Source organism: Plectropomus leopardus, chromosome 1 (genome assembly GCF_026936395.1).
Source record: "Plectropomus leopardus strain MGB_pleo_1.0 chromosome 1, ASM2693639v1, whole genome shotgun sequence".
Classification (NCBI taxonomy): domain Eukaryota; kingdom Metazoa; phylum Chordata; class Actinopteri; order Perciformes; family Serranidae; genus Plectropomus; species Plectropomus leopardus.
In genome coordinates, this window is record NC_142176.1 from 1,345,485 (window position 1) to 1,370,296 (window position 24,812).

General features: G+C 41.2%; 1 protein-coding gene across 3 annotated transcripts in view; it reads left to right on the forward strand.

Annotated features, from left to right (window-relative positions):
• LOC148190323 (multiple epidermal growth factor-like domains protein 11) overlaps nucleotides 1-24,812 on the forward strand; it is a 158,907-nt gene that overhangs the window by 101,748 nt on the left and 32,347 nt on the right. For all 3 annotated transcript variants that reach the window (XM_088076744.1, XM_088076794.1, XM_088076817.1), the window contains exons 7-14: nucleotides 1,178-1,424; nucleotides 3,398-3,518; nucleotides 5,563-5,699; nucleotides 9,400-9,612; nucleotides 11,682-11,856; nucleotides 19,298-19,418; nucleotides 22,271-22,434; nucleotides 22,622-22,724. In XM_088076744.1, the coding sequence (XP_087932870.1) occupies nucleotides 1,178-1,424; nucleotides 3,398-3,518; nucleotides 5,563-5,699; nucleotides 9,400-9,612; nucleotides 11,682-11,856; nucleotides 19,298-19,418; nucleotides 22,271-22,434; nucleotides 22,622-22,724 (1,281 nt within the window). The remainder of the gene's footprint in view (nucleotides 1-1,177; nucleotides 1,425-3,397; nucleotides 3,519-5,562; nucleotides 5,700-9,399; nucleotides 9,613-11,681; nucleotides 11,857-19,297; nucleotides 19,419-22,270; nucleotides 22,435-22,621; nucleotides 22,725-24,812) is intronic.

Consider the following 24,812-nt stretch of genomic DNA (forward strand, 5'->3'; position numbering starts at 1 on the left):
AAAAATCTGAATGAACTTTGCTTCATAAAAGGTTATAGCAGCTCCTTTGGGGATAAGTTGCAGAACCCTGTGTGGTTCTAGTTATCACCTTTATTTCTAAAAGTGCAGTGCCGGATTAAAAAGTAGTGAAGTTTTCCTGCAGCAGATCGGTGGGAGGATTTGTGCTGCAGCTGCAGCAGGTCTGTGATGTCTCTCCTCTGAAGCATCAGATTAACCGAAACCTAAAATCTGCTTTGCTGTTTGTGCGTGCGCACTCTTCACGTCACTGTGTCAATACTGTGCTGTCGGCTCGGCCGCTTTAACGTATCTGCTGGTATGAAGAGCTCTGCGACCAGCTGGGTCTGTAAACACGGACGTTTACTGACGCTTTGCTGATGTCACCGTCGCTGCTGTATGTGAGGCTCAGATCAGCGTTCAGCCCGTCGCCTCGCTGATACTCACAGCTGACGGCGTGCAGATTTACACATCTGCTCCCCTCAGACGCGACCTCAGGGTGCCTCAGGGTCACTGTCTCAGACTTTAGCAGACTCACTTCAGTCAGAGTGTAGACACTCCTGGTCAAATATTATAATAACATATATAAAAATATACTGCCAGCTAACTGGTTTGATTTCTTTCAAAACATGAGAGGTAAAAAATAATAAATAAAATAATAATAATAAAAAAAATGATGAGAAAAATACCTAAAACGTATTATTAAAAAAGTCTAGTCAGTAGTCCAGAAAACTATATTCAGAATGTATGTATGTATGTTTATTATTTATCATAATTACATATTTTAAATTATGTTACCATTTTTTTTTCAAGGTCATATCTGCGCTTATTACTTATTTTCTTGTACTTTTTACTAATTTCCTGGTAATTTGGGGTCTTTTTTTTGCTGCTCATTGCCTTCTTTGCATGTTCTTGATGGAAACACAGCCACATTTTGTCAAAGGGTTAGGTATTATTCCTAAAAAGTTTGATAAATGTGGGCACTGTTGACTCTTCTCTCCTCGTCTTATCTCGCCTGATCACAGGTCACCTGACCTTCCTCCTGTCTTTAACTCTGATGACTTCATCGTCAGACGTCCGTGAATCCTCCTCCTCCTGCAGATGTGGATGAGCACACAGTTTTAAATCAGCTGTTGACTCACACCTTCCTCCTCCTCTTCCTCCTCCTCCTCTTTGTGTCCAGGCTGTGAGAGCGACTTCTGGGGGCCCCACTGCAGTAACCGCTGTCAGTGCCGGAACGGGGCCAAGTGTAACCCGATAACGGGCGCCTGCGTCTGCACCGACGGCTTCCAGGGCTGGCGCTGCGAGGAGCCCTGCGAGCCCCACCTGTACGGCAAGGACTGCCAGCTGGAGTGCCAGTGCCTCAACGGCGCCACCTGCCACCATCAGACCGGCGAGTGCCTGTGTGCGCCTGGATACACCGGAGCCTTGTGAGTCACCGTTTGACTGTTGACCTGCTGGATGTGACGCGCATCTGTCCCTCTGAAAGCTCCAGCTGTTGAAGGGGTTTGGCTTGATTTTAGATTTGACCCTTTAACACCTGGATCGCCATCAGTTTTCATTGCATTCAGATGCCTTTCAGTTAAACCTCAGACAGCTGAGAAAAAATGGTAAATTATTGAGAAAAGTGCAGAAAAAAAGAGCAATGTAGCGAGAAGTTTCCCGCAAACTGCAAAAAATATGTAAACGGTGACAAGAAAATAATCTGAAAATGAGCTGTGTGTGTGTGTGTGTGTGTGTGTGTGTGTGTGTGTGTGTGTGTGTGTGTGTGTGTGTGTGTGTGTGTGTGTGTGTGTGTGTGTACATATAAGCAAACTCCCGGTGCACAGACAGTGTGATGTCAGCTGCTGGTTGGTAGCAGGAACATATTAAGTGGAAAACAAAGAAGACTTCTGCACACTGAGTGACTTTGCTGTGATTTACTGAGAGCGAGCGCCGCGTTTCGCCTGCGGTTTCTTCAGATTCGCTCAGTAAAAAAAATAACGTGAGCATTCACAGCTGTGCTACATAACTACACGAGTCACATGACAAATTATCAACGTCACCTCTCATTATTTTACTAAATGTAAATAACGTTTTCAAAAGTGAACAATATAAAAACATGAGGATATTTACAAAGGCCCGTAACAAAGCAAAGATCTCATCATTCGCTCTAAATACAACAATATTTACGAGACAGTATAAATCAACAACAACAGGACTAAAAGAAAGAGTGGCAACTTAGACCATTTCTACATTTCATTATATATATCTATATGTATGTGTGTATATGTATATATATACATATACCCTCTGAGCGTCCGGCCTCCGTGTCCATGATAATGATGATAAACTTTATTTATGTAGCACATGTAGTGAAAGACGGCAGATGAGAGGAGGCGATGCAGATTATTGATAAGCTCATACGTGTTGCCTTTGATGTTGCTCAGCAGCAGTGAGGGCTGCGTCTTCATCCTGTTAACGTGAGTGTATCTGAGACCTGCGACCTTGATTCAGGCCGACAGAAACCGAGAAACCTGGGAAATGATTAAAGTTAAGTGGAAGCTTTTGGGGCGTACGAACACAGAAGAAACGGAGAAAAACCGTAATGGAAAAATAATCGTGTTTATACTGACGCTGTTATTTGTTGTGCTAATGTCTCCTAATGAGAAGGCGTTACATTTAAAAACATCTTCTTTACTTTTTCGCATGTTGACTTTACAATACAACAGTGATACCCAACTCACGGCCCTTACGTTTCTAATTCACAGTAAAAATAGAGATTGAAACCGGGAATTGTTTTTGTACTTTTAGTCTCCATAAGGTGTCAGAGAGCATAAAACAGCATCAGCATAGAGCCTGTTAATAAAAAAAACAGCCAGTGGAGGATCCCCCAAACCCCCCGATATCCTAAAATCCTAGAAACGTCCTAAAATTTTGAAAAACCACTGAAAATCTGAGTAATGTCCTAAAATCCAAAACTTGCTTAAATTTTTCAGAAAATGTACTAAAATCCCAGAAATGTTCTAAAATACTAGAAATGTCCTTAAAAGTTAGCAAAACATCCTGAAATCTGAGAAATTACCTAAAATCTTAGAAATATCCTAAAATTCTGGAAACATCCAAAAATCAGAGAAACATTCTTAAATCCCAGAAAAATCCTAAAAAAAAATCCTAAAATCCGATAATTGTCCTCAACTCCTAGAAATGTCCTTAAATCTGAGAAAAGTCCCTAAAATCCTAGTTTTGCTGTAAAATTCTAGAAATGTCCTAAAATCCTTCTTTCATTTTGCAAAAGTGGCCCCCAAACAAGGCAGGCTGAGTGTCACTGATTATTATTTATTCAAACTTTGACCTCGTGCTCTGTGTCTCTCTGTCTCATCTCATCATGTCCTCGTCTTCTTCGTCTGTCCTGTCCCTGCAGCTGTGAGGAGCCCTGTCCTCCCGGTAAACACGGCCCCCTGTGTGAACAGCACTGTCCCTGTCAGAACGGAGGAACGTGTCATCACGTCACCGGACAGTGCTCCTGTCCCGCCGGCTGGGTGGTAAGACGACCCGCTCCACGTCCACCACAAACCGGCTCATGCGCATGTTTATACCAGTTCAGCTAACTGGGATTTATGAAATGTTTGAGTTTGCAGCTGAGAATGAATTATATATTTTAATGTTTCCTTCTCAAAGTTTAGTTCACAGCAGGCCGGAAAAAAATTTAATTATTGTCATTTAGTGTCACCAAGAGACACAAATGCATATATATATATATATATATATATATATATATATATATATATATATATATATATATATATATATATATATATATATATATAATACAATACAATATATATAATGCAGCACTGCCGATGTTTTTAACTCTATTGTTTAGCACAGTTTTGGAGAGTGAGCGGAGGCCTGAAGAGCGTTAAATAAGTGAACTGGTTCTGATTTTCAACAGTTAGAGGCTCACAGGCAGAACTGTAGTAAAAGCAGAGGTCTAAATATGAAGTTATGGGAAAGACTACAACAAACACCATTAGACATCTGGTTTTTTGTATGTAGAGGAAATTTTGACTGACTCTGCAGTAGTCACGCTTATTTATCAGCTCTGGCTCTGATCAGCAGTGATGGAAATAAAACACCTGGATGAACGTGCTAATTTTAGACACTTTACCGGCGTGATGTAATGATGCGATGCCACAAATTACCATCCATCTCCATCTCAGCAGCGCTCAAACTTTGTTTTTACCGTGCACCGAGTTTGAAAAACAGACTGAAAAAGTAAAAAAGTGATATTTTTAAAAAGGAGGTCAAGAAGACATTTTCACTGGCCTCCATGCTGCTTTCTACATTTTACCAAGCTGTGTCTGACCCGTCCATGACGTCAAACGTGATACACCGGAGAGAAAGAGAGAGAAAAAAAAGAAAGGCTGCAGAGCCGTGTACGCAGCTCTGCTCAACTGGCAATGGGAAAGACATCCGTCGCCTATTTTTAGTGCATTTAACCGTGTTTAAAAAACCTGCATGCACGCAAATGTTTGTTAAAGGAAGATTTTCCGGTGAAAATCCAAGACACGTGATGCTGTGCAGGCCCCTGATTGGCTTCCCTCTTTTACACTCCCTGACAAGTCTGTTAACTTCAAACTACAAACAACAGATGCTGTGTTCACATTTTACTGTGACGGCGACTCATCAAAACTGCCTTTAATGTTTAATGAATTAATGTTATGAATTTTAATGTGCATGTATCTTATTATGTTTTTAATGCATTCTTTGATCCTTTTTTACTTTGTAAAGCATCTTTGAGTTTCTTGAAAAGCACTCTATCAATAGAATTTATTATTATCATTATTATTGAAATCATCTTATGCCAGTGACGTCATTCAGAGCTGGAGTCGGCGCTGTAGCAATATCCGCAATTTGGGAGTTCCCACCGAAACACCGGTTCGACCAACCTTGAGCAGCCCCTTTGTATGCGAGCGCATGGATTGGCTGTCACAGCTGTCCATCAAATAAAAGGTGAACTTATCATAAACAACTGTCACAAACAAACACTTGAACAACAATCAGGGTGATGAGAACTACCTTCAGTGACAGAAACCATCTTTGGGAAACATTTATTTGGTGTGTATTTTATTTCACGTTTTCAGTTTGGCCTATGACCCATTCACTAACATGGAGGGGCGGGCTTTATGACCTATACTGCAGACTGACACCAGGGGGCGACACACTGAAACGCTTCACTCTGGCTGCCTGTGCATACTGCATGCACGTGGTTAAAAGTGACATCAACTCATTGCACCTAAAGTAGAAAGGTTTAAAGTATTTTAACTTTAAAACACGTCCAAAAACTGCCATAAAAACGTGTCACGCAGCAGCAAGACAGGAGCGTATGGCAGGCGTGCTGTGCCACAGGGAAACAGCGGTGGGGGAAACAGAATCTGTAAGAGTGGAGCTGATGATCAGCAGCAGTTTGGTTTGATACACGCAGAGCGAGCACTTCAGGTGTGATGTTTTCTCACCTGTAACCACTTTGCATTCACATGTTTGACGTGCAGGTGAACATAACGTGCATGCGTTCTCTCTCCTCAGGGTCCCGTGTGCGCCCAGCCGTGCCCCTTCGGATCATTCGGTATTAACTGCTCTCAGGAGTGCACGTGTCGTAACGAGGGCCTGTGCGACCACATCAGCGGTCAGTGCCAGTGCACCGCCGGCTACATCGGAGAGAGGTACGCTGTGAGAGTGTGAGCGCACGAGAACATGAAACCTTACCGCAGCCCTCGGGGAAATTAGCTGGTTGCAGCTGAAAATATTAATGGAATTCAGCAGGGAAGGAAGATAAAAACGGGCACACAGTAAAGACGGAGGGGAAACTAATAGAAACAATAAGTGCAGTCAGTGTTAACGTAAACATGCTGGTTATATTAATACACAGGAGCATCAAATATTTACCTACAAAATGCAAAGTTTGACAGCAGCTGTAGGTGCTACCAGCAGGCCTGACTGCTTCTGGATCACTAAATAAGTCATATCTGATATTTTAATAAAAAAACAGTATTAACATGTTGTGTATGCAGTATGGAAGTCATCAGTTTCTTTCACTAATTATTCATAAAACTACACAAAACAAATATTGTCTGTTCAGATTCAGATATCGATTCTCAAACGAGGAAGCTGAGATAAATTACAGATGTTCTTCTAGTGTATTGGCACAGAAACATAAGAAATGAACAAGAAGTATGCAAAAAAATGCATTTTTCTGCAATACAAAACATATAACATAAAAGGAAAAAAATAAGAAAAGATATGTTGTACAACTATGCACATTGTACTACAAGTGTGTGCATAATATAAATGCAGTCGGTAAGAAATAAATATTAAATAAGAGAGTATTGTAAAGTCAAAGTATTTAGCCCTTTAATTATGATTGCACAAAAATACATATGGCTTAAGTCTGTTTTGTGTACTTTACAGTTTGCAAACTGTAAAACCATCATAAATACAAAACACACAAAACAACATTATAATCACCTTTCAAAATAGTATCTGCAGTGAAACAAAATCAATATAAAGTCATAGATAATACATAATAGTGACATATGAGCTGTAGATCCATTTGTGGTAGAGAATATACAGACATCCTGATCAGTGTTTTAGGTTTATGTTTTTCCCTCCCGCTCCGTCCTGCACACTAATGCTCATTGATTGCTGTAATGCACTTCTTTTTTATCCGCCCTCCGTCACCCAAAGCAGCAGATTCAGACTAAGAGGCACCTGAAACAGTTTTCTTCTTTATTTCCTCCATCAGCTCTGACGCTGTCTATTAGTAGAAAAAGGTTTTTTCTGCAGCTCCACCTCTCCTCTGGTCAGCTCCCTCCACTCTGTCCATCTCTCCTTCTCTCTCTCTCCATCTTTACTCTCAATTGAGCCAAATTACCTCCATTCATTTGGGCCGGAGACAGGTGAATTAGCCTACATGGAATAATTCCTAGATTGAGCTCTCCTCCAGCCGTCCACGTTCTAATGGAATTAGGCGAGATAAGAGTCCTGAGGAAGTCTGCGTGATTTAAACGTGACACAAAACAGAAATCCACACTGAGACATTTTAATTGAGTGATTTGTCTATTTCTTAATGGTTTCAACGTGCGGACGTGTTGGGAATGATGCCGAGGCGGCGGCTGGACTTTAACGTAAAGATTTTTCTATTCAGTGGAGTTCTGTGTGTTGAGCTCATTATAGAGAGCGCTCAGGGTCTCAGCACAGTGTTGACCTTATAATGGTGCGATGGCAGAGCACATGTGTCATCTGTGAGGAGGCTGACGAGCTCTCTGCGAGTGTGGAATAATACCGCTCAGCCGCGGGACAATCACCGATCACCGGGTGAGCTGGAAATCTCTGTTTAACCCTTAGAAACCTGAGCAAACTGGTTTTGTTTACGTATTCATTCATTTATTTATATATTTATTTATTTGAAAGTATAACAAAGCGGCAACTTAAGAAATGGCCCAAAAAAAATTAGCAAGTTAGAAATAAAAAGTTGCAAAAAGTAACTTTTGGTAACAACTAAATTACTTGAAAATAAGCCAAAAAGAGAGAAAATAAATAAATGAGTAAATAACAAAAAAAACAACTGAAATTAGGCAAATAAAAGTCATATGCATGTGTATAATTTAAAAGAGACATTAAACTATAATAATAAACTTCATTTGTATAGCACCTTTCATAGAAGAAATGCATCCCAGCGTGCTTTATAAGAAATTAAATGCACCAAGTGCTTGACATAAAGACATAAAGACATAGAAAAAATAAAATTAGATCAGAATAAAAAACATAGAATTCATCTTCACATGGATAAACCCACTTAAAAATAGCAGTCAAAGTAAGATGAAATAAGGATAAAAATTGACTGCACAGGATGCATAACACTGAGCGGCTGGAAATATTTCTAATAATCTGATTTTGTCTCGAGAAAAGATGACAAAAACATTGTCAGTCTGCAGGTAGTAGTACTAAAACACATCCTTAAACCTCCTGAAATGCAGACTACAACCGACAGCACAACAATGTGAAACACCAGGAATTACACCCCACCAGTGCGGGCTACACAATCAAAAGTGTCACAATCAAAAGTGTCTTTCAGCGACGGACGTCTTCTCCAGAGACAAAGAATGAAGTGACACTGTAGATGAATGTGTGGTGGAGGAATTGCTGCGTTACCTCCACATCACTTCTCCGTCTTTCAGAAAGATCCTTGAGAAAATAATGGTCACAGGCTGCAGAGGACACCTGTGTAGGTAAAAAGAAACATTAACAAGCCGTCAAGCCTCAGCTGCGCTCGAGCTACACATCTCCAAGAAATGCATCTCAGCTGAAAAGATTCTGTCTTTGAGGAATGATTGTATTTTTCATTAACCAATGCTGAATGTGAGAAAATTATTAGAGAGCAACTGTCTGATTCTAGCAGGTAAATTCACACTTGATCTTTAATAAGGGAGGTTTGACAACATCTGACAGGACCTGGAATTTTAGTCTCTTTTCTTCTTCCTGTTGTGATAATTGTGTGTGTGTTGATGCATGTGTCCTAAATGTAGTCCAGATTGTGTATTTGAGTGTAATCAGTGAATTTGCAGCTCAGCTCCTACAATAAGTCTAAAATACACTGTGGAAACTAAATAGTTACATTCAGACTGTTCAGGTCCAAAAATGCTCCATTGAAACCCATTCAAACTGACATTTTTGATCCCACAGCCATCAGAGCAGAAAAACAGGACTTGTATTATTTCTGGGTGTCATTCTGGGCTTTTGACTCATTTTGACTATTTTCCACCTGATGAGGTCATTTTGACCATATTCGGCATATGGAGGAAATACATGCTATTTCCACTAGGTGACCTGTCACAGTCAATGTAGCTGCTGATCACTGACATATCCCAGACTGTCAGCAGCTACACTCACACACTGACATATCCCAGACTGTCAGCAGCTACACTCACACACTGACATATCCCAGACTGTCAGCAGCTACACTCACACACTGACATATCCCAGACTGTCAGCAGCTACACTCACACACTGACATATCCCAGACTGTCAGCAGACTGTTTTTTTGTGTGTGGTTTTTGTTTTAATCTAAAAATATACTGGCATCAAGACAAAAGCCGGCATTAAAATTAGATTTTTTTTTAAGTTAATAAATATGTGATATATTTGATAAGGACTGATTTTGGTTAAAAAATAATAATAATATTAATGCATAATATTTTATAAAGATTGAGTGATATGAGTGTGTAGTATTCAAGAGGGCCTTAAGGGGTCAAAAAATCAAACTGCTCAGTTTGACCAGAAACTCTCAGATTTAAAGGATGTTTTTCCCCCTGCTGTCCGTCTCCTCTCACCTGTCCTCTGTTTCTGTCCTCACATCAACTCCAGATGCCAGGATGAATGTCCAGTTGGCACCTACGGGCCGCAGTGTGCCCACAAGTGTGACTGTCAGAACGGCGCCAAGTGCTACCACATCAACGGGGCCTGTCTGTGCAACGAGGGCTTCAAGGGCCCCAGCTGCCAGGACCGCTTCTGTCCCGCCGGCCTATACGGACTCTTCTGTGACAAATACTGCCCCTGCAAGGCTGCAAACACACTCAGGTACCAGACTGCTGGTCAGGGGAGCCAGAAGAAACCTCTGCTTTCATTCTCTGCAGCACGGGGTGAACAGAGGAAGGTTTCCGTTTGAATTGCTGCTGCTTCAAGTGTGATCGCAGAAATTATTGATGTCTTTTCACTTCAATGTCAAGCATTTTGTGCTCAGGTCTTATTACTCTGCTCATATTATTGTGCTGGTACAGCTGTGTCCTTTGTCTGTATGTACGCCTTGTTCTCATATATATATATATATATATATATATATATATATATATATATATATATATATATATATATATATGAGAGCACCTTGAAAGACTCCTCCATTCAGACTTGAAGATGAACTGATTAGTTTTTCGGTGGTCAAAGGTCGCTGTGACTGCATACGTGTCATTCTCGTTTACACAATACCTCAAGAACACTTTAAGGGAATTTCCTCAAATTTGACACAAACGTCTGCTGGGACTCGGTTATAAAATGAGTAGACTTTGGTGGTAATAGGTTAAAAGTAAGGGTCACTATGACCTCATTTCTCATTCAAGTGAATGTGATATCTCAAGACCACCTAGAGAGAATTCTTCAAATTTGGCACAAACATTCAAATGGAGTCAATGATGAGCTGATTATATTTTGGTGGTCAAAGGTCACCGTGACCTTGCATCCATCTTATTTCTCATGAACGCGATATCTGAAGATGGCCTTGAGGGAGTTTCCTCAAATCTGGCACAAACATCCACTTGGACTCAAGAATGAACTGATTTGAATCTGGTGGTCAAAGGTCAAGGTCACTGTGACAGCACAAAACATGTTTTTGGCCATAAATCAAGAATTCATTCACTCAAATTTCACACAAATGTCTAATAGTATTAACAATAAAGTGATAATTAAGCAATATCACACGAGAGGGAGTGATGTTGTGCTCGTATATCATCACGGCTGTGATTCGGTCGTAGTCACGAGGCCACAGGCCAAGTGCCGAAGATAATCTCAGCCGTGATGATAGACAGCACAGCACACGACCTCGAGTGTTTTATTGCTTTTTTACAACAGTTCTACCAGCGTCTTTTATTTGTTAATATTAACAAGTGATTATGATTTGTTTGTTTATTTAATTATTTTTTTGGCTCCGCCGACACAAATAGTTCCGCAACCGCTGGACGTGACAGCTGTTGCCTAGCAACACATAAACACTTTCCTGCAGGCTGCCGGCTAACCTGCGTTAGCTCGGTCTGCATGTTCTGCACAGAGCAGAGTTAGTTTGATCAGACGGTTCGTGTCTGCAGCGTGTGTCCGCTCACTGCCGAGACCTCCGGATCAGACAGCGTGTGTGTCGGTGTCTCTCAGGCTGTGGACGGTGTCAGACGAGTATGTCCCTGTCTCACTGCACATCCTCGTAACATCTGTAACAGCTGGTTTACTCCCAGTGAACGGCGGTTTACTAAAACCCGTCACAGCTGCTCCCTCCTGGGCTTCCTCATGACTTTTAGTAAGTCCAGAGATACGTGAACAGCGCCAACTAGCTGTCTGACCCTGGTCTAACAGCGTACTATAAACACACTCTCACACTAATTAAAGGGTTTTGAGCAGCTGTGAAGCGGAGTGATACATGCAGAGTTAAAAGTTAACAGTCCCAGTGATGATGTGCTCTTCATCAGCACTCATGGAACGACCGAACCGCTTAGTCGGAACTAGCTGTTGTATAATGTTTTATATCCAAGGGGCCAAAGGTCAACTGTGACATTATGATGTTCTTCAGAAACACCTTTCTGTCCGTATTCAGCGTCATATCTCAGGAACAGAAGGAGAGACACCTGATCACATCCTGAACTGGTGACGCTAATCTGTAAACTGAGCTGACTGTAGAGATAAAATGAGATAAGATAATCCTTTATTAGTGCCACGGAGGGGAAATTTGCATTGCGTTTCATACAAAGATCTTCCGTGTTTGAAATGTTTTCTCAGACATTTATGGAAACTTCAATTACAACTTATTTGTAATTCTCTGAATCTAAAAAAGGTGACATTTTGCAGAGTGTCCCCCTGACTGATTTCTCACCTGTGTGTCCCTGCAGCTGCCACCCTCTGTCAGGAGAGTGCACCTGTGCGGCAGGATGGGCGGGGCTTTACTGTAACGAGACGTGCCCGGCGGGTTACTACGGCGAGGGCTGCAGAGAGCTGTGCGCCTGCGCCAACGGAGCCGACTGCGACGGCGTCACCGGAGCCTGCCTGTGTGCTCCGGGGTTCATCGTAAGTGTGGAAACACAAACACGCCTGCAGCGATTCATATCTAACGTTCCCACTTTGTTAAATCATTCTGATCACACGCCGCCGCTTCAAATGAACGCCAGCAGCTGCAGGTGTTTCCTGAGACGGTTTTTGAATACTTTAACCTCTCTGCTTTATAAACACATCAGTTAAATCAAATACTTTGGTTTAAATGGTCACGAGAAGCTTCAGCTGCAGACAAAAAGATAGTTTCACTCCCTGCCTCCAACTCAGTGTGTTTGAGTTAATAAATCAAGCAAAGAGAAAAAATCCGACTCCTCCACATCTGTCCGACCTCCATATCTGCACTGCAGCAGCTGCAGCTACACAGAAAATCTAGCAATAACAGGCACATAAAGCTCCAATGGAGTCAGATATAAAACTGACTTTTTTAAGTATTTTCTTTTACTCCCAAGTACATTAACCCTCTGAAACCTGGATTCTTTTTTTGTGCTGCGTTCAGACGCTTTTCGCAAGTATTTCAAACTTTAAACGCAGAGAAATTAATATTCTTTTCTTTTGACGATTAATTTTTTAGTAGATTTAGAATATAGTTTTTTAGAAAAAGGAAAAAAAAGAAAAGAAAACTAAGAATAACTGTCAAGAAAACTATATTAATAATTATTATAGTTAGATATTTAAAATTATGTTACAAAATAAGTTATTTCTTAAACATTCTCAAACATTTTTCTTTTTTAACTTTCCTTTTATTTGTTTAATTATTTAATCATTTAATGATAGTAATTTAGTCCTTGTGACTGATCCTAAATCGGCTCAGTCATCATATGAAATACCCACACAGAGTTTAGGCGTTTGTGTCATAATCAGCCTGATCACAGCTCCTCTCCACCCGGGACCAGAGTCCAGTTTCATAGACTGGGACCCAACACAGACCAGAAGAAATGTGATGAAACATGGACTCGTCTTATGTGAGACCTGGGTCAGTTCTTGGGTCCTGTGGTCCTGGTAGACCCCAGAAGACCTCGAGTGTAGACTGCATGGAGCAATTAAAACTCACCTGTAAGACAACGTGAATGCTTTTGGTCCTGTTTAGTACTGTACGGGGGCTAGTGGTGAATTCAGCCTCTTGCGGTGAAACTAGTATTACAACAACAAACACTTGATGCATAAATACATAAAAATGATCCAGACTAAATAAATAAATGAAACCAAATGCTGAAACTTTGCCAACTCTTTTCATGGACGAAAAGACTTGTCAAAATGATCTTGAGAAAAATGATTTTTCTACACCTGTTTCACAGATGAAAAAATGAAGACCTTTGAAAGATTGGAAAGATTTTGCTGGCAAATTTCTTTTTTTTCCACCTGATCTGAAGTCATAAATCCAAGAGAAGAACTGTTCAGCTCGGAGAGAGTGGATCCCTGAGGGTTTTTTTCTTGGCTCACCTCTCAGGGCTTCCTCAGAGTCAATAACAGAAGCTGAACGTCTGTGTTGTGCAGAGAAGCGCTGCCTGATTCAGGCGATGTTCACACGTGAAGGTAACGTGTGCAGCGCTGCAGCAGCAGGTGCACCACGTGCTCTGTAACATACTGAGGTTCATTTATCAGCTGCTGTTGACTCTGCAGGTTCAGTGGGAGACTCAGAGCGCAGCTCGTAATGGAGAACGGCGACTGCAGGTGCAAACCTCGTGATATAGGTCAACCTGAAGGTGGGGGGGTGTAGGAGTCAGGGCGGTGTGTGTGTGTGTGTGTGTGTGTGTGTGTGTGTGTGTGTGTGTGTGTGTGTGTGTGTGTGTGTGTGTGTGTGTGTGTGTGTGTGTGTGTGTGTAAGCAGTAATAAGAGTGCAGGTGAGAGTGAATTCAGACCTTGTGACTTTTTTCAGTTGCATTGTGGCATTTTCGTAGTTGTGTTGTGGCTTTTGTTTTTTGTTTTTTAAAGATATTTTAGGGCGTTTTTGCCTTTAATTGATAGGACAGCACAAGTGTGGCGCGTGGTGGACATGCAGGAAAGGGCCGAGCCTGAAATCAAACCCAGGGCCGCTGCGGCGAGGACACAGCCTCTAAACATGGGGCGCCCGCTCCACCCACTGAGCTACCGGGCACGCCATGTCGTCACTTTTTGCATTTCTCCATAAGTCACTGAATATTAATTAACCAGCTTCCTTCCTGTCGTGGCGTCTCGGCCTCAGTACATCAACACTGTGCTTACTGTAACTACTTTTCTGTTTGTTTGTTTGTTACAATGCTGACATTTGAATTATGGCCACATTTTCATTTTTACATACACAATATACTCACCCCGTTCACCCACAGGAGGATTATTTTACTGTTGTTTACATTAAAATTAAAGGTGAATGTTGGATTTAGAGAAGGCGAGTTTAAAGTCTAATGTTAGATGGATGTGAGCCAGGGAAGTGTTAATATTAGAGTAACAGGTGTGCAGGTGTGTGTGTGTGTGTGTGTGTGTGTGTGTTGTGGCGGGTGTGTGGAGCGGTGGCGTGGAGCGGTGGCCCTCCTGGTGTGTTGACTGATCTCTCGGTGGCTGAGCGGCGAGCGGAGATGAGACACCTTGGAGCGGAGAGATGACAGGGACTTTGATAATTGGATGGAGAACATGGGGGATTTTCAGCAGATGAAAGGGGGACGAGCGCTGCAGATGAATGTCCGTTTGCTTTATCGCAGCTAAATTCAGATAGATGTTGCTCTCAGCGGAGGGTTATTGATTTAAAGGGAATTTATGCTGCGCTGGTACCTCGCCGCTCAGCGCTGTGTGTCACCGTGTGGACGAGGAACCGGCTTCTAACAGAATATCTGTGTGGTAACTGTCGCCGCTCTGGACAGTTTCCATCCGTAAACATGTGAAACTCTGAGCCAACATTTGAAATCCACAGATCACATCACGAGGAGCCGATGTGTTCGTTTAAAGAAAAAGGAAAGAATCACAGAAAGTTTCCCTCCAAAAAAACATTATTTACACCCTCTATATCAGAAAATGTAAACTGTGTCCACAAATCCTTCAGTCTGGATGTGGTTGGAGTTGTTTTCATGTGGCACGCAGAGCGGTTACAGAGGAGTGGCTACAGCAGAGCGGTTACAGCAGAGCGGTTACAGCGGAGCGGTTACAGAGGAGAGGTTACAGCGGAGCGGTTACAGCGGAGCGGTTACAGCGGAGCGGTTACAGCAGAGCGGTTACAGCAGAGCGGTTACAGAGGAGCGGTGGCTGGCAGAGGAACTCTTAGATCTCAGGCTCATGAAAGTGAAAAGCAAAACAAAACGTGAATCTAAGACATGAGATAGAGCAGCTTGTATTTGCTTCAGGATGAATTCACTGTTTAAAGTTTCCCTTCAGAGTTTCTGACCTCTCGTAAAACTACAGAGCAGTTTCTGATTGAGTTTTGCTCGCAGACGACAGAATTTCCGGTCTGCCCAGCGGAGCCGCTCTGTTCACCGATGGGTCGAGATCACAGACCGTAAAGAAAGTGGACGCAGCTTATGTGATGTCACCGTTCAACAGTTCAACATTTTGGCGTTCACCATCTTGTTGTTGTTGTTGTGTTTTTTTGTTTTTTTTTCTTTTGGTGGAGCCGGAGATGACCATATTTGGGCAGAGGGTGGAGCTGTGAATCACAGACTGTCAGTCAAAGAGGCCCCGCCCTTAGTTATGAGTAACTTTAAAGGAGCTATAAAGATCTGGGCATAATTTTAGTTTAAAGCTTTTTTTAAAAATGGACAAACCCGTAAACAGAGCGAGTGGATTTTACACCTTTGACCTTAGGTCCATGAAGCGTGTGTGTCGTACTGCAGAGATATCCACCGCTGCACCGTCAGGGACGCTCCGTCTCCTCTGTAACAACACGTCCTGGTCTGAGCGGCCGCGGTGAGTCCCTGCAGCCTCTGCTGAGCCGCAGGAGAGGAGGAAGATGTGCAGCTGGACGGTGTTGAAATGTGTTCGCATGTCGAATGGTGTCTCCTCCACGTTAATGTGTGGCGCCTCCCTCGGTGGTCACGGTCAGGCCTGAGGGTTTGGAGGAGGTTTAGGTGGAGAGGAAACATGTATCGATGGAGAAACAGTGGATGCAGCATAGACGTTAGAGTCTCAGTGAATGAGTTGGTGTTTAAAACACAGCGATGGCAGAAGCTTCAGGAAAACGACTGTTCTCTCCATCACAAGCAGTAAAACTCAATATCTGTGGCTCAAACTCTGCAGTGAACTCTGGGAGAGTAAAAAGATGCAGTTTGAAGCTGAACTCAACGTTTCCTTTAGACTGGTGAGTGACATCTGAAAGTGCATCACTTTATATTATATCCTACTACACATTTGTGGAGACACGCGTGTGTGTGTGGTGTTTGTAGTTGGCTTCATTTTCAGACTCGGAGGTTGCTGCTGGGTCAGGATCTGCAGGACGGTGCCAGAAAAGGCAGAAAGGAAACAGCTGCAGGCTAGTAAGCTCAGCTGGAGACGATGCAGCATTTAAAAACAGCTTGTTTTACGTGGAGAGACTCATTCAACATGTTGTTAGACCTCAAGGAAAAACTCATTGTTGAGTCACGCTCTCATCTCACTGTAGATTTAATAAAACAAATACTTAACCAACAAAGCGCCGGAGCTCAGCCGAACCGCGTATGTGACGGGATGACCTCGTCATCCGAGCGCGTCACACTGACCCAGAATAAACTGCAACACGCTCGCAGGCGTTTGGCAGCGACTGGAAATACGTCAAACCGAGCTGAAACCTGCACACATGAACGGCATGGAAACAATGATATAGATCTTTACTTTAATAAAATCTGCTCCGGTTCTGATGCCAGAAAGAGTCTTCTCAGAGTTTGTGACGCTCAGAAAGATTTCGGTGTGTTTTTTCCGCTGCAGTGCACTGCTGTTCGGGCCTGAGGTCAAGTTAACGCTCATTAAAAGAACTTTTGTTATCTTAGTAATCAGGTCCATGGAAGAGCAGGTTATTAATGTGATTTTCACCACAAAATGATAAAATGAATCCAGTTTCAATTTAGTTTTTTTAATGATAAATGAATGAATAAATAAATAAATACATAATAATGAAAATAAAATATAATAATGCAAATAAAATAATAATAATAACATTACAACATTATTTATATAGCACCTTTGAAAACAGAGTTAACAAAGTGCTTTGGCAAAGAAAGCAAAGTGAAAGCAAGGAAGCCCAGAGGCAATAAAACAATAGAAGCCAGACAGAATAAAACAAAAGATCAGACATAAGAAGATTTTAGAAAGACTGAGGTATAAAAAAATAGAGAAAAAAATGATAAAAATCAAACCAGTAAGAAAATACAATAAAATAATAAAAACATTAAAACAAAATATTAATAATAATAATAATCATAATAAGTAGGATTAACAGAGTAAAAAGCTTTAATAACAAAAATAAAACAAAATTTGATTGACAGCATCACATAAAAGCATATAAAAACGTGTTTCAGATTTAAAACAAGTGAATAATAGTTCGACGTTCCAAAGTCAGGGCGCCCTGATGGCAAAGAATAAAAATAAGAAGGAAATTAGCGACTTTATTTATTTTTTGGCTCTGATGTTGTAATCGAGATAAGAGAAACAAAAACAACAGGCTGATAAATCTCCACTCGACCTCTTTGATTTCAGAGCTGCATGATAAATATCAGAATTGATCCACGTGGATTTATTATTCCAGAGGTCACTTGGTAAAACTCCTCCTCTCCGGGGAAATCCTAATGATTTTCCTCTCTGAGCCCACACACGTTATTTATGAACAAAGTTTTTTTTTTTTAAGTCCTTAATTCGCCAACTTTTTAATAAGGCCTCTCCCCGCTCCTGTCTTTGCACATTTGGCTGGCTTTGTGAATATTAGATTAACAGCAATTTACAGGCAGCAGGTTGGAAGCAGGCAGCTTTAATTAGCACAGTTTATATGTTGAAGGTCCTGATCAATGCGACGGCGGCTCGCAGCACGCTAACGGCGCAGAATAAGGTTAGACGTCCCACTAATGCCGAGCTGTCTCCTCAGCCGGCCCTGAACATGTCCTGCGCTGATTGGACAAGCAGAGACATCATGTTTCTCTGCGGGGACGCCGTCAGTGATGATCGTCCCTCTCCTCCATAATACATGCGCTTGTTTGCTGCATCTCCGCCATCAAATTTAATGCAGTGGAGGCTTATAATGAATTTAAAGATGAACTGGCGCAGGAGTTGTTTCCCCGCAGCTGAGCTGCAGGAGGGGAGATACTGCCGAGCTGAAAACCAGCTGTCAGTCAGAAAGAACTCCTCAAACTCCGAACCTGTCTGCGTGCAGTCGCAGGCCGCCTCATGAAGAATAAAAGAGGCACAGACAGCGAAGCAGAGAAAGCTCGACACACTGCAGCCAAAGAAAACACACTCAACACTTTACATTCACGTGTTTGTTTAGCAGACTGACGGGGGATTTTCATATCTAAAAATTTGACAGAGTACTGTGAGACTATCAGGAGCAATTGTACGTTTTCTGCAAACCACAAATAAGTTACGTTTGCAGGTTTTATACGAAACAAAGCGACGTTTCTAAAGTGTCGTAGTATCTGAGCTGTGTGTCATCAGGAGGTGGAGGGACGGTGGACGGTGGACAGTGTGACACTGAGGAGAGACGCTGCAGAGCTGCAGACCGCCGTTCAACTGACAACAAAGCGAGTCATCGCTGCGTTTCCAGCAGCTTTTTTTGGCACCAAATTTGTCTGTTTCTGTTTACCGCGACATTGCTGTTTCTAGCAGCTTTTTAGCCACCACGTTTGTTTTTTGTAGCTCTTCGATTTTTTTCCAGCACAGACAGTCACACAGAAAGTGCTGATTTTTTTTACCGAAACGTTGCTGCAATGCCTGCTGAGATCGTGCCACCGAAACCGAATATTTCAAGCCAAAACATGATTTGGTTACTTTCCTTGGCAGTTAGATTTTGATTAAACATAACTAAAGAAAACATAGATATTTCCTTTAAAACATGTAAGTGATTTTTTTCTCCTTTTTTTATTGATTTTTTTTTGTGTGTGTGATTTTTATAGGAAACTTTTGTTTTTCTGAATTCTTTTACGAAAACAGATTTGAAAGACATGTTTTCTTTCAAAAGTTTTAGCAGTTTTGTTTCTTTTTTTTGAGTTTTAGTGACTGTTTAAAAACCTTTTTGGCAATTTTTAGAGAAAACTTTACATTTTGCAGTATGAAAGGCATCTTTTCTTTAAAAATCACCAGAAATTCACCATCTATCACAGCCAGAAATGTCAAAATAGAAATCGTTGTTGGATTTAAAATTTGTAACAGTCCTTGGACACATCATGTGGGACAAGAAAAAAAAAGTTGGTTCCTTGAAAGTCATGGAAGAGTTTTGAAATTTTGTCTGTGTGTGAACAACAGGAATGAGCAGTGTAGTGTGTGAGTCTGTCCTCTGGCCTCAGTGTCTCTCTGTGTGTCCTCTGTGTTCAGGGAGACGACTGCTCCATCAGCTGTCCTGCAGGACTCTATGGGACCAACTGCACCTCCTCCTGCTCCTGCCACAACGAGATCTCCTGCTCGCACATCGACGGCTCCTGTTTCTGCCGAGAAGGTACTGCTCACTCATCCTGCATCACACCGTCGTCAGATCATTACAAATGAGTCTGAATCCTTTGACTCGATTCCCAAAGTTTCCCTGATAGAACTAAAATAAATTAACTCCTAATGTGTTCAGATCCTTTCTGAACTAAAAGGAGCAATAAAACAATATGAAAATACTCCATCATGAGTATCAGAGCTGCAGTCAGAACAATGGGAGAAGTTTAGTGTCTTTGGAGAAACTGTTGCCATAACAACTCAAGGGAGCCACAAAAATGCACGCTGCTTTTTAGAGCTGGGCGATAAAACGATAACGATATTAATTACAAAATCACTTTTCCTCGATTGACATATGAGACGTAGTTGATAGAATGTCAATAGAACGCACTCCAGCCATGTTTTGACAGACAACACGAACAGTCAGTGATAATACGAATAGCACCGCAGGGAACCAAATGCAGTGAAGGACTTTGACTGTCGAACAGCTGAGTGTTTGACAGCCACAGTGCTGAAACAAAAACAAAAAACTCGCATTTTGCCTGCAGAGAACGATATGAGTGTGAATATTTGACACTGCACAAACAAAAAATAATGTATAAAAATCAATGTTGCTGCTAATTATCGACATTTTTCATCTAAAAAAATCACAAAAACCTGACATTTAAAGGGTTAAAATTATGAAAATTTATTCAGATTTAATATTCATGATTAGGATGTTGGTTTAAAAAATAATCTAATGAAAGTAGAAAATCATATAATGTATAATATTTTTTATAGGTGGATTTAAAAGTGTGTTTTGTGTGCAGAGCGAGAATATTAAAGCGGGCTCTAAAGGGTTAATACAAGACACTCTTTAGGAAAAAGACGCAGTAAATCCTATAGATGTATTATCATTGTACATGTACAACATGTTTGATAATATCTGTTTTTAATCAGCCTGAACTTTTGTCGTCGTTAGCTGTGAGAGAAAAAGGAAACCAGGGTTTAGAGGGTGGAGACAGACACCCACTTATTCCAGCCAAAGCTCCCCGGCCCCTGGGCCCCCGGCCTGACCCCGCCCCTGCCCCGGCCCCCGGCCCCTCGGCCTCAGCTGTGTCTCCACTTTAATTGCCCATGTGCCCGCCCCCCCGAGCTTCAGCGGCACTTTAATATTTAACGATGCTGATATTGAGAGATATTAACGAAGTGAAGAGGAGAACAAAATATGAAACAAGAAAAAAAAAGCTGTGCAGATCGTTCAGGTGGGAACTTAATTTTGGGATGATCAGGAGTTTCACAGGTGACTTAAATCTAATGCAACATTGTGCTTCTACTCCATTACATTTCAGAGGGAAACATGTTCCTCCACTTTAATTATTTGATAATAAACCAAACATATGAAAATATACAAACGCAGCTGATTGATCAGAAAATTAATTACTATTTTTAGAATTGTTTGTGTTTTTTTTTTATGCAAAAACATGTCATGATTCCAGCTTCTAAAATATGAAGATTTTCTGCTTTTAATTTCAATTATTCTAATTATTTTTATCCATATTATATTTATATGCATACTTTTTCTTAAATAACATTTTCAGTGCAGGACTTTTACTAGTATTTCTAACAGTGTGGTATTAGTACTTAGAAGAAGAAGAATAGTTTTATTGTACATTATACAAAGAGATTTGCATGTTTAGTGCCTAAAAACGATAACAACCTCACAACACTCACACTCATAATAAATATTAATAAATAGACATCTTACTTTTACTTTAGTAAAGTATTTGAATACTTCCTGTATTACAGATGCTGACACAGCAAATGTTTACTCATTTTTGGGTTTTTGATTTTTGCTGTAACACCAGAGTGATGCACACGCAGGGCTGCAGCGAGGTGCCGGTCGCTGTCTCACACTTTGGCTTCAGATGCTTTTCTTTTATTTTGATGATTTCTACAAGCAGGAAGTAAAGGGATAGAAAAGGTGATTGACGTGAGACAAATGACCCGGCGTGTTGTGATGGAGTTAGTCGGACGCTGACTCAGAGGTCAGAGAAGGTGCAGATTTGTTGTGGAAGCTTAAAGGCGGACAGGAGGACAGGTGGACAGGAGGACAGGAGGACAGGTGGAGAGGAGATGAGAGGAGGTCAGAGGGGGGACGGTGGAGACAGACGTGTCAGGACGGATGGACGAGGGTGAGCGGCGTGGGCAGGCTGAGGCTCTGGGGTTAGCAGACAGACAGGAGGATGATCCTGGGACGTCGGTGAGGTCAAAGAAGTAACTTGACGCGGGAGAGACTCGGGACGTAAAACTCGCTCTGCAGCCGAGTCAGAGTGAGAGAAGAGTCGAGTTCATGTACTACGAGACGAGAGGACGAGAGACGAGCTGACAGCAGCAGAAACCAGCAGAGTGAGGAAAAGAGCACCGGGACACAAGTTTCCATCCAACTTGAATTGCATCTCAAAAATAAAAAAAAAGGTTTTTACACTTTAGGGGCTGAAAAGTTGGTTCATTAACAGTCACACTAAAAAATGCCTTTGCAAAAAAAAAAAAAATAAAACAGAATTATTTACCACAGAATATGTAAATAAATTATTTTCAATTTATTAAGAAAAAAAACAGAAAATAAAAGTGACTTCATACAATAACCATATAAAAATAAATAATTACAAATCTAGTAAAACAAAATATATGGTAAAAAAAAACAACTGCCAGTGTTATATAACTAAATACATCATTTAATAATAATAATAACAAAATGTAATAATTAATAATAATTGAATCTTTCTGTGTCTCTATGTCTCTGTCTGTGTCTCTCTCTGTTTCTCTATGTGAAAACTTGTCTCTGTCTCTGTCTCTGTCTCTGTCTCTGTCTCTGTCTCTGTCCAGGCTGGCAGGGTGTGGACTGCTCCATCCCGTGCTCCAGTGGTTTTTGGGGATTGGGCTGCAATCAGACGTGTCAGTGCGTTAACGGCGCGGCCTGCGACCCCGTCAACGGGACCTGCAGCTGCTCGCCGGGCTGGAGGGACGAGTACTGTGACGTCCCGTGTGTGGTGAGTCCTCAGAGACCTGTCTGTGTCTTCTGAGAGACAAACAGCTGCAGAACAAATAAGACACTAACAATAAACACTTAGACTTTATATTTCTGCAGTCTGAATAGAGTAAGTGTTAAAGTGTGTGTGTGTGTGTGTGTGTGTGTGTGTGTGTGTGTGTGTGTGTGTGTGTGTGTGTGTGTGTCAGGAGGGATCGTACGGACTGGACTGCAGAGAGAGATGTGACTGCGCCAACGCTGACGGCTGTGATCCGGTGTCGGGTTTCTGCCGCTGTCTGGCAGGTTGGACAGGTGAGTGAAGCCGCCGTGTTTAGGATGAGAAACACCGTCAGCGACGAAAATCACATTTCTGCAAAACACAAATGAAAACCCAAATAAGACACACTCCGATTTTGTTCTGTTATTATAGAAATTTGGTTTATATTAAAGTTAAAAAAAACTTTTAGGATAACTTCATTGGACTTTCTAGTCATTTCAGTTCATACTGAACTGATTTGTTTTTGGCTGAAATGGATCAAAATCACTTTATTTCATTGAAACTCACCAGTTTTTTTTTTTATTTTATTATTTTTTTATTGTTATGTTTTTTTAAATGGGTCAAAATCCCTTTATTAATTAAAAGTCACCAGTTTTGGGACCTCTTCTTTTCAGGTAATTTTTATTTATTTATTTTTATTGTATATTTTTTTATTTACTTATTTTTTTCCAAATTTTTCGTAGATTTGGGTCATTTCTTAAGTTGCTCTTTGCCTTCCTGTGTCTTTAAAAGAAAATGAGCCAATTTTTTCAGGTTTCAAAGGGTTAAGCAACCAGACCGCAGAGAGAGGGGGAACAGTCTGAGGAGGCGACGGCGACACAATGACGACAATGTAGACAACAAATCAATACAACACACGAAACATTCAAACATTTAATTGTAAATATGACAGATTCGGGCTCAGATGAGTCTGACGGCTTCAGAGGATGAAGCATCTTTTAACACTTTGCTCTCAGACTTTTATTCTGAAGAGTAAATCAATAATCGCTCCCTCTGTTTGCTTCAGTAATCGTCATGTTGAAGTTGCAGCTCTGCGTCCGTTAGCCGTTAATTGTCAATCAGAGGAGCGGAGATGATCGATCAGAGCTGATGAATATGGAGGGCGGCGTTTTTAAAGCACTGCCACAGGGAGGAACAACTTCAACACACGGATGAATATTCAGATCAAAGTTTGGACCAAAAGTTAAACCTAACTGAGGACGAGCGCGTTTCTGCGGCTCTGTGTAATAACACTAAAGGTGATCGCAGTGAATGATAATTAGTCCTGTGAGATAATAGAAGCTGAAATTAAAATACTGTGTATCAGCTGAAACTGCTCGTATTTCTGCTAAAGACTTCTCCTGTGATCCTTTATGTTCCCAGAGGGCAAAAAAAACTGTTTGCATTTTAATTGCTTTTCACTTAAATTTACCTCTATAAGCAAAAACAACAACAAGCATTATAATTTCACTTAATGTTGTCGACCTCAGTGAGCCGTCTCTCTGTCGGAGCGTCGCTTCCACATATTTCTCTTTTTCTTTTTTTTTTTAAACCTCCTTTATTGTGAAATACAGTGATAACAGAAAAAGAGAAGGCAAGTGCAGGAGCATATAAACATAAAAAAAGAGATTATTATCTGAAGTGACACAAAGACACACAATCAAAGTGAGGACACTGAGAAAACAGAATTAAACAGAAAAAAGTAATTATTAAAAAAGGGGTAAAACAAAGGTTCAGTCTGATGGCTATGCAGGATAAGAGGCAAAAAGATGTGTGTTTATATTATATTTATGTATTTATGTCATTGATACACACAGAGACTTCAGACTGTGCCACCGGCGTTCAGACCAAAAACACAACTGTGTTGTAAAAAAATTAGAGGCTCAATTGGTGAAGTCGTATTCCTTCGATTTCGGGCGAGACAATAACATATGATACGGGAAGTCCAGAAACAGACACGTTAAGGTTTATCACACCTTGACATGAAAGTGCCCCGATATGTTAATTATTTTTCAGCTGCACTTCAGCGGAGGTTTTGCTGTTTTACAGTGATTCTCCTCCTCTGCTCCTCTCTAATCGCACACAGAGCTCTTTCCCTGCTTGCTTGTGTGTCTGTCTCTGTGTGTCTGCTTCTCTCTCTTTCTCTGTTTAGACACAACTGACAACGTGGAAGCAAGATACAAGATAGACTTATCAGTTGAACCACAATAAGAACACAAGAGAATATACAGTAACATATAGAAATATAAAAAAACACCTTTGCACAATGACAAATACTAACTGATTCATTTCCTCTTGTGCTTCTGAGAGCTTCAAAATCAGGCAGATAGTTCTTGTAGCTGCACATTACCTCAGTTTATCAT